At 59.9% G+C, this 10,038-nt stretch overlaps 2 protein-coding genes across 2 annotated transcripts in view; both read left to right on the top strand.

The window, feature by feature from the left end:
- Positions 1–1,536: 1,536 nt before the first annotated feature.
- Positions 1,537–4,750, top strand: MNEG_4599 (hypothetical protein; the record flags this gene model as incomplete). The annotated part of the gene is made up of 8 exons (XM_014046927.1): positions 1,537–1,695; positions 1,956–2,003; positions 2,240–2,342; positions 2,626–2,690; positions 3,361–3,496; positions 3,762–3,867; positions 4,079–4,216; positions 4,609–4,750. The coding sequence occupies 8 exons, from the start codon at positions 1,537–1,539 to the stop codon at positions 4,748–4,750; spliced, it is 897 nt and encodes a 298-aa protein (XP_013902381.1).
- Positions 4,751–7,325: 2,575 nt separating this feature from the next.
- Positions 7,326–10,038, top strand: part of MNEG_4598 (hypothetical protein) — a gene marked incomplete at both ends in the record, with an annotated part of 4,192 nt that continues 1,479 nt past the window's right edge. The window contains 3 exons of the mRNA XM_014046926.1: positions 7,326–7,416; positions 7,594–7,727; positions 8,904–9,659. Of these exons, the coding sequence (XP_013902380.1) occupies positions 7,326–7,416; positions 7,594–7,727; positions 8,904–9,659 (981 nt within the window). The remainder of the gene's footprint in view (positions 7,417–7,593; positions 7,728–8,903; positions 9,660–10,038) is intronic.

The following is a 10,038-nucleotide window of genomic DNA, read 5'->3' as shown; positions in this document are numbered from 1 at the left end:
CCCCTCCCCCCACCCCCGCAAACGCCCCAAAAGGCATTCGACGGCGCCGTTCGCGGCCTTGGCGTGGGGGAGAAGGTGGAGATTGAGCTTTCTGGCGGCGACTGGCGGCCAGAGCTGCTGTTTGCTGTGCCCCGGGACCACCCTGAGGTGGAGCGGCTGGAGGGACGCTACAAGAAGTGAGGCACGAGCAGGAGCAGGAGCAGGAGCAGGGGCTGGGCCTGATGTCAGCGTGGAAGCTCGGCTACGGTCGTTGCGCTTGAAATATCAGGTGGACAGCGAACGGGTGCCTGTCGCTCTTTTCAAGCCGCTTGCAAACCGGCAAGCCTGGGCGCCTTGCACAGCGTGGTCGACTCCCTGGAACCCCCCTTGCTGCTAATCTCACAGCGTCGGCGGCCTGGCCGAGGGGCTGGTGATTGAGCTGTCAAATGGCAGCACGGCAGTGGTTCTGGAGGTGTGTGTGTGTGTGTGGGGGGGGGGTTGCACGTGCAGCTCGCCTGATTTGCTTGGTGGATGTCGCCCTCAGTTTGATCATCAAGTATTGCAATGGCACACTCGTGTTGAGCAGTCTGCAGCCGGTCTCGACGGGCAGCGCGCCGTTCGGGCCTCAATTCCGCACTGCCCCACCCCTTGAGCCGACGTCTTCTTGATCTTGGACCTGCCCCTGCCTTTCACCGCAAGTTTCATGCGCATGCCGTCTCTGCCGCAACTGGTGCAACTTCAGGTGACGGAGGAGGGTATCAAGCTGGATGCTAACAACATCGGGGCCGGCAAGACACTGCTGTTTGAGCTGGAGCTTGTCGACATCCAGAGGGCAGACGAGTGAGGGCCATGGGCGCCCTTGGCCCCGTTCTCTGCAATGTTCCAGACAGGAGGGTTGACATGCCATGTGAGGTTGTTGTAATCTACAGTTGGGGGTGAAGGATACCGGCTCGGAAAACAGGCGAGTGCGGTTTGTGTCGCAAGCTGCATCCTCCTTGGCCTGTGTTGCCAGCGGCCCGAGCGCGGCGCAACGTGAGGACATCAACCTCGCTTTGCTGGCTGGTGGGCGATTGCTGAGAACACGCATTTCAACAGTCCTTACTGAAACAACACAGCAACATCCTTACAGAGGTATCAGGCTATGGCTGCGTAGACTGGGCTCGATTTGGCAGCGCATCCGTCCACTGCACAGATCAAGTGTTCACTGACATGCGCAAGACGACGTGGATCGTTTGCAGCTGCATACCATAGCAGTATACGCAGCTGTAACGGTCACGAAAATAAATGAGAATGTGCGTTTGTTTGAAGGTCCAGGCGATCCCACCACAGGGCAGATGCTTTGGGGATCGGCAGGTGGGCGAGGCTGTTGTACTCGCCGATCACTATGGAAACGCCGCCACCCCGACGCACGCATTCATTGTGATCAATTATTTAAATGATTTTGATAGACTCATTGACATAATCGGCTGTGCCTACAGCCCCACCGATCTTTGACTGTGGTAGCCGGCCCGCGCGGCGCTCAGCGAGGACCCCACGACTGTAAGCGACGCAGAAACCATGGAGCGTTCAGCCATAAAGCTGCTGCTGATCGCAGCGCTGCTGTCAGCGGTCGTCTGCAGCGTGCGCTCCGATGACACCCCTGAGCAGGAGGCCAAGGATGCGGACTCGTACGTAGAGAGTGTAGATGCCGCCGCCACAGATGCGGCCCAGCAAAAGGTGTGTAAGCGCCATACTGACTGTCAGGCAGTACGCGCCGCAGCCAGGGAGTTGCGGCGCGTCATGGCCCCTGTCCCTGGCACCGCCGGCCGCTGCAGCCGTGGTGTTCAAGACGTGGGCGTGTCATCACCCGCCGCTGAGCCACACCTTGCTTTTCGCGTCTTGCAAACTTTTGAGCAATATGAGTGAATTTTTATTGGTGCATGCTACTCTCTTCAACCCCTCTTCTGCCCATCACACCTCCGCCCGCCTGCCACCAGATATTTGCGACCGAGGACTTCCCCGCTGCCCGCCCGCCGATGTGGCAGGTGCCTGCCACGAGATTTATAATATCGAAATTTCATACGCAAGATGCTAAAGAAATTATGGACACCGCCCATACACAGAATACACATGCCTGTGCACACATGCAAACACCCTATGCTCAGTTACCGCGCAGGTACCAACATGCACTACTTGCACGTACTCTGAACTCAACACAGATACCACTATATCTACACACTCCTGACCAAACACCTACGCACACACATGCATACACTTGCAGTTTCGCACCATGAATGATGCCAAGTCGGTCACCTGCGAACTGAACGACAACGGAGTGCTCTTCATCACAGTTGCACACAAAACCCTCAAAGGCGTCACCCCTGGTGAGCGCAAGCCTGGTGCTGCAATGTGAATATGCGAGATAACGAGCTTGGGGAACCCAGTGTGTGTGGGAACGATGCACAGATTAGTAGTTACCTGCATGCGCACGTGTGCATGTGACTGAGAGAGAGGGAGAGGGAGAGAGAGAGAAAAAGAGGGCGCGCGTGCGCCTGCGCCTTCGCCTGTGCGCCTGCGCCTCCCCCCGTGCTCGTGCACGTGTTCTGTAGCGTGCATAAGTGCACTTATTGCATTGTCAAACCACATGTGCTTTGACTTCTCGTGCAGAAATGATCAAGTGGTTCTACGAGCACCTGGACGCTGGCAAATCTACTCACCCCGTCAACAACAAGGTCTGTGAAGCAAGCGCTGGGCAAACGTCTCGCATGCCAGACATTCAGCCAGCGCTGCCTTCTTGCGCCAGTCACAGCAAGGTGGTGCCTGCAAATGTTTCTGCTTGATGGTGCAGATATCAGACTTGGAATGAATCACGAGCTAAGCAGCCCAAAGCATGGAGTGATGTTCCCGGCTAATTGCCTTGTCACATTCTGGGCTGAAACAGCATCAACGGCACACCCAGTGGACAATCATTGCTAGCAAGATTGGGCCATTCAACTGATGATCACCCCAATCCCTGACAGCACCCCCTCTGGACCGTTCTGCAAAATCCTCACTCACATCTTGTCCCAGATTTACGACAACTTCCTGCTGTTCCACCCCCGCGACCACATCAAGCACACCGCTGCCAAGCACCCCCTCACCAAGGGCGGCCGGACAACCTGGGCGAGTAGCCTCAACCCTGCACCCTGCGCCCGGGATTGACGATTACGGCTGGCTGCGCGCCCTAGAACTAGTGTTATGCAAGCAGGTGGCACCGCCACTACCCAACATTTCTGCAGCTGTGACAGACCCTTTTCACGGGAATCTGGGGTGCTCTCAACCCCCATGCCCACCAGGTTGCATCTCTGCTCATGCAGATGCTTTCAGTGATTGACAACTTCAATTATTCTCGTCCCCGCTCAGATTGAGTTCCCCTTGACTGGCTGCAAGATGCAGCCCGACAACAAGTGGACCTGCGAGTCGGGGCCCAGCAGCACCAACCCCGGAGTCACCAAGACCACGCCTGCTGCCGTTTGGCAGACGTACGCTCAGACCAACGGTGGGCTTGCGCGGGAGAGGGCCCTGTGGCAGGCAGCAGAGGCAGTGCTAATGGTTGCAGCACGCCTGAATGGGTGGCGGACCTGCAGCTGTGCTCGGCGCCTTTTGTGCATCAGCATATCATGGTTATGGCACCCAGCATGAGGACCCCGTGCACGGTTCACCACCCACGTTCGGTTGCCCCTGCCACCGGTCCCCAACACTACCTCTTGAGTACAAGGCTGTTACACACATCAAACATTGTGTCAACCCTGTGTCACCCCCAGCCACTATGGACATCAAGGAGTTCAGTGACAAGGCGATGGAGTACAAGATCAAGGGCTGCAATGCCAAGGGCCAGTGTGCAACAGTGATCAAATCAAGGCACATGTGGTGGGTTTGGATCTGCATACGCAAGTCCAGCCCACAAAAATTTGCGCGTCAGACGTGCTATTGCTTGCGCGTGTGCCAGGGTGCGTGCATCAGAGAGCTATCAGAAACGAGTGCGCCCACCTGGCGCGCTGATGCCAGGTTGCTCTGTGCCTCATGTTCTCGAATCATCACATGTACACTCTGACACCGCTGCTGCGGCCTGACCGTGCAGGTCTGCGTCCAAGGTGCGCGGGGAGGTGGGTCTCGACCTCATCAGCAAGGCGCAGGTGGGACTCAACCTCGGCCTGGCGCGTGGCATCAACCCGCGGATCCTGACGGCATGGAGGAACGGCGAGGGCGTTCAGCCAAGGTAGGTTGCTAGGAGGGTGGGTACTCATTGCCCGTGCCTTGGCTTTGCCTATCCTTGGGCAGTAGAGGCCTTTAGCTAGGGTCCTAAGGTGTCTGGCTCAGGGAGTTGATTGACATTGTTTCGATGTTGCTGCGGGCCTTCGGGAGCAACGCATTTGACACGACCTGCCCTCTTGCAACAGGGACTCCCTGCTGTTGTTTCGACTCCCTCACCCCCTCCACGCGAGCGCACGCATGCACATCCACACGCACACGCACACACACACACACACCCACACACACACACACACTCTTACACACACACACACACACACACACACACACTTACACACACACACACTATCTTGCTGTCTCACTCTCGATCTGTCTCTTTCGTTCTTTCAATACCCGCAGGTGCTACAGGAACGCGTTGCACACCGTGGAGGAGTTCGGCACGTTGGAGCACTGGCTGCCCCAGGCGTTTGCCGAGTGGAGGACAAAGAACCCCACTGCCAGCGTTGCGGCCGGCGCCGAGTCCTCCGGTTTCTTTGGTTGATTGATGATGGCTGTGTCTTGGCACTGCCGCCATTGTTAGCAGGGTCCCTAGCCCCTTGCCATGGCGCACAGAAAGCGTACACCGAATCAAAGGTCTCACACCACCTCCCAGTCAATGCATCCCGTACGCGGAGGAGCTTACGTCACCTGTTCATCGGTGGGATTGGCCCCTGTGTTGCAATCAGCACCATGCGCGCTGCAGCTGCAACTGAAGGCCGTGGTAACATTTTCATGCTCGCAGCAGCAGGACGCACCTGAAGGCAAACAAGGTGAACGAAAACATGTGTGCATTCAAACAGTAGCAGCGGAGTGCCATTTACCTGGTGGAGCACCTTGGCCTGCGCTCTTTTGGCAGCTTAACTCTGTAAGACACACTCGAATACTCTCATGAAGTGTCGTTACATGATCTTCAAATGCCATCAACGGGGTTCACAGAATCTTTCAAAACATAGGAGATGCACAACTAGGAGGCGCACAAAGCCATGCCAAGGGCAATTATGCGCGGTGGCTGGAAGGGTGCGTTGGACACCTGCGCTGCAATTGCCTTAAGTTGTGGGCGCTCATCTTGAAATAGCTTTTGGTCACAGTCACAGGGCAGAGCATAGGTAGGGTTGATCACACAAGGTAAAAAGCCGCCATATACGGGCCGCACGGTGTTTGTGACACAACGTGGTGCACCAGGAAGCCATGATCCTGAGAAGGCAAGCGCAGCGCATCCACATTTTTGCTCCTCGCCAGTTCCGTGTGGTGATTGCACCCATCCCTGAATCCCAAGGGAGTGTTTGACGCAAAAGGATGACTGGTGTTCCTATCACGCCCAAGGTATCCCCGCAGTAGGGCCTTCAGGTTGTGGGGACGACCTAAGGTGGTCTTCATGTCAGGGTATCGAGCATGGTTGGGACCCCCAACCATGCACGGATGAATGAGAGCTGAAACGCTGTGATGAATGAAGCTGGCAGGTTCAAAGCATCAACGCCGTATTAGGTGATCAATGCCCGGCAAAGCATCGTACTCCACTGTAACACTCAAGCATGCACGCATACACATCGTAGAAGTGCTACTGATAGCTGGCTTTGCCCAATTGGATGGTCCTGTCGGCTACTGTACTCCTTTCTACACTGGTTATCATCATCAAGCGGTCAATGAGCAGCGCTTTATTTCACTGATCAGTGTTTTATTGCGGTACAATTTGCATGTCGCACCAGACTGCATGGAGTGAGCGTCGCTTGGCATGTACGGTTTGCGTTGACCTGCGCATGCTGCGCTCTCCTTCACTCCTTTCATCCTTGCGCTGAGGCTCTGGACATGCTCAAGTACACTGGCAGCTTCCTGGCTACTTCTGCGTCAAGGAACAACGCCGCTACGCGACAGTTATATGCAAAGATACACGTTTGTGATTGCTACCGCGGCGTTAGACAGGGCGCTCGCCGAGCAGTAGATCAATTGCAGATCACGCTGGTAGGCTCATGGCTTTGGCCTGTTTGACACTCTTAAAAAGATATTTGACAGCAGCAAGCTCAAATATAGCGACACCGTCTGGCGCGAGTGCTCCGCTGGTTGGTGCGTTCCCACGCATCGCCGCCGCAGGCAGCGGTGCTGGGCAGCAATGGCGTGGGCTTTCGGCCAAGAAAAAGGGACGCAGCGGTAGCACAAAGAAGCACCAGCACAGTCCAGTGCAAGCGCCAACACCTCCGTATCGCCAGCCTCTTGACGGGCGCCCAGCTGCCGTGGATGCGGGACGCCATGCAACAGACCCTGGCGGGTCACTGCAGCAGAAGCACAAGTGGGCAGAGCCGCTGCACGGCGCCAATCGGGCAGCCGCAGGGGCACGTCTTAGTGTAAACAGGTCGGCTGAGGGCAGCGTGCCTGTCGCCGTCAAGGAGGGCGCAGCGGGCTCTGTCACCAGCATTGCTGCGGCCAACAACAGTGGCGGCATCATAAGCAGCATCTTAAAAAGCAGTGGCAGGGGCAAAAGCAGTGGCAGGAAGAGCTTTTGGGAGACGGTGGGGTCAGAGGAGGTGGTGCAGCGGCGCATCAAGCTGTACGTGAAAGTGCTGCTGGGCGCCGCCGTGCCGATCTTTGGTGAGCATCGAACACTTTGAATAGGCAGGAGATAGGCATGAGGCAGTTGGTACGGCTGGGTGATGGAGAATGCGTGTGATTCTTTATGAATCAAGTGCGCACAGCCGCCGAAGTGTATGCAGCACACCTTGCCGCTGGGTCCCTGTGTCTGTTGAGGAAGTGTTTGACAGCGGCGACTTGTGAAGAAGGGCATGCATGCAGACTGCGCGTGCTGGGGCCCTGCCTTGCCGCACCTATGCCTTTTCACCTCGCGGGCCTGTTCTCCCCCTTCCACTGGTCTCGACGTCACCCTGCCCCTCCATGCTTAGCAGCGCACAACCCCAACAGCCTCGCCCCTTGCTGCGACACCCTCCAACATGCTCGCTTCTTGCTGACCTGCCCGGTCCGTCCTAGGTTGGCAGATCGTGAGCCGGTCCACTCTGATCTCGTCCGCGCAGCTTCTCACCAGCAGCCACTCAGACCTTCAGGCCGCAGGCGCGCAGCGCGTGCGGACGATGCTCTGGACAGAAGGCACTGCGGCGCTGGCCGTTCAGCTGCATGTGGACGAGCTGCTGCTGGCGCTGCTGCGGCCGGACACGCCGCAGGGTAAGTGACGGGCGGACGGCTCGGAGCGGAGCTGCATGTGCGTATTTCTGCAAAGCTTGGTTCTGCGTTGTCCCAGGGGAGCGTTTGACCGGCCATTCCTGCATCGCGCTGCAGTTTCCGCGCTGCACCCCTGGCGTGCCTGCTATCATGCATTTACCTTGATCTATCATCCCGCAGCCGTGCTGGTGGACGTGCTTGGCGCCCTGGAGGCTTTGGCGGAGCACGCGGCGGGCCGCGAGGCGCTGCAGCGCTGTGGCCTCGCCGCCGCCATCAATGCGGCACTCCGGGATGGATGGCTGGAGCGCCAGCTGGTGGGGCGCGCGCGCGCACTGCGGGACGTGATTAGCCCGGACGAGGCGCACGGGCGGTGGCGGAGGCGACGGCTCGAGGAGAGCGGGAACTCGGCGGGGGGCGGCGGTGGCAGCGGCGCCGGCGACGCGGCGGCGGCGGGTGTTCGGCAGGCTGGGGCATAAGCAAGCAGCATGCAGCCCGTCCCCTGTATCAATCTGTATGAAACTTGAGATCCGCAATCCGCATGGCGTTCTCTGGCTATACATGGGTCTGAACGGGGGTACGGCACATCGGAACACACAGCTGCCCTGAGCTTGACGCGGTGTGCGGGCGATCATGCGATCATGCGGTGGGGATCAAAACGCAGCAACGTGGGCCCGCAGTCGCGTGCTGGTGGCCAGAGGAAGTTGTCAAAAGAGGGTTGTAAGTTGGAGTATGACAGTTAGGCATTCAGAAGTGTCCCGGTGGGCCTGCCAGGTAGCTCAGTAGCACATGCCTGAAACGTCGTGTCATAGCTGGACCCACGTGTCATCAGGAGACTGAGCCTGCGCGCATGTGCAAGGCGCAATTGATTACAGTGGGGAGATTCGCACGATCTACGTTCCCTAACCTCATCTCTAACGACGCATTCAGAACTCATCAGATTGGCAAAAATGGCGCGAGGATTCAGGACGTTCTAAGCGTGATAGAGTCGTTGATCTCGTGTAGGTGTGCTTATCAATTGTTATAGTGACTTTTTCAACGTAAACATCAAAGCGTGTGGCGGCCCGCGTCAGCTGATTTGGTTTCGGACGGGGCCACTCTTTTGTTCGGTTGCACCGCGGCAGAGAGCCTGATTGATCATGATTCTGCGCAAGCTGCTCGGCCGCTGCGGGGATTCACAATGCCACAAGCTTGGTGATGATGTGGCAGCGGCCGAGCTTGCAGCAGAGCAAGTGCCTGTAGGAGACGCAGTGTGTACTATATGCATCACCCCGTCCCCACGTCCCGGTATTGGCGGGAAGCTTGCCGCAGTGGCCGCTGCCGGCTTGCGGTGGGAACGGCCGGCTGGCGGCGCTGCTGTTGGCCAACCGCACTTGTCATCGCGCAATGGCCCGCTGACTGGCCTGACCGACCTGCCAGACGCAGCAATCGAAATCATATGGCAGCAGCTGTCCGACGACGATCGCCGCAGCGCGCGCCTTGCTGCACGCCAGCTCTTCGCCGGCGCCGTCCGCCGCCTGGCACTGGTGCTGGCCGACCTGCCCGCCGCCGCTGAGGGCATGCACGCCCGGTTGCCGGGCATCAGCAAAGTCGTGCTGCAGCTGCCAAACAGCTGCTCGGCAGCGGACGGCTCCGGCGACCTGGACCTGATGCGGCTGCACGCCTTTGCGCATGGCGCTGCGCCGCACCTCGCGCACCTGCACACGTTGGAGGTTGAGGGGAAGCTGCGCGGCCCGGCTCTGGCCGGCCTCGCGCGCCTCGCTGCTGCTGCACCCGGAATCCAGCGGCTGCGGCTGCCAGGGCTCCGGCTCGGCGGCGGCGGCGGCGCGCGTCGGTCTAGCGGCGGCGGCGGCGGCGGCGGCGCACGTCGGTCGAGCGGCAGCGGCGGCGGCGGCGGCGGCGGTGGCGCTGGGGGGCAGGGCAGGCGCCTGTGCGGCGTGGGCGGCGGTGGCAGCTGTGGCGGCGGTGAGGCGGGGGCGGCGCACAGTGGGCGCGACGCAAGGTTCCTGTGCGGGATCTTGGACGCCCTGCCGGGCCTGGTCGAGTTGGACCTTGGCTCCGCGGCCCGCGGGGCCGCCCCCGGCGCCCGCCCCACCGGCGCAGCGCCGCTGCCGCTGCCAGTGCTGCGCCGCATTGCGTGGCTGCGGCGACTGGAGGTGTTGAGCGCGGACGCCTCTTTGGCGCGGGACGGTCGCTGCGCCGCGGCACTGCTCGAGTCGCTGCCGCTGCTGCGGCGGCTGGTCTTGAGCGTGAGTGCGCCGGCCGCCTGCGCAGACGGCGGCGGCGGCGGCGGGCCTGCGCTGGCGGCAGCGCTGTGTGGGTTGACGCGGCTGGAGCATCTTGAGCTGGAAAGTGCAGACGTTGGCGAGGACTTCAGCAGAGCGCTGCAGCTGGGGCGCCTCCAGCGGCTGCAGGTGCTGGCGCTCGGCCTGTGCCCCGGGCTGTTGCCGCACGTCGCACGACAGGTGGGCGTTCGCGCGATGTCGCGAGGGCTCAGGTGTCGGCAGCGCGCGCTGCCTTTTCACGAAGGGCGCAAAACCCGCTGCGCTGTGCGTGACGGTGCGTGCCGGGTCATCCACTCCCATCGCTGACAGCTCCGCGCCTCCCACTACCCCGGTCCCCCCCCCC

Source organism: Monoraphidium neglectum (genome assembly GCF_000611645.1).
Source record: "Monoraphidium neglectum strain SAG 48.87 unplaced genomic scaffold scaffold00647, whole genome shotgun sequence".
Lineage (NCBI taxonomy): Eukaryota > Viridiplantae > Chlorophyta > Chlorophyceae > Sphaeropleales > Selenastraceae > Monoraphidium > Monoraphidium neglectum.
This window is presented reverse-complemented; position numbering and strand designations above follow the sequence as displayed.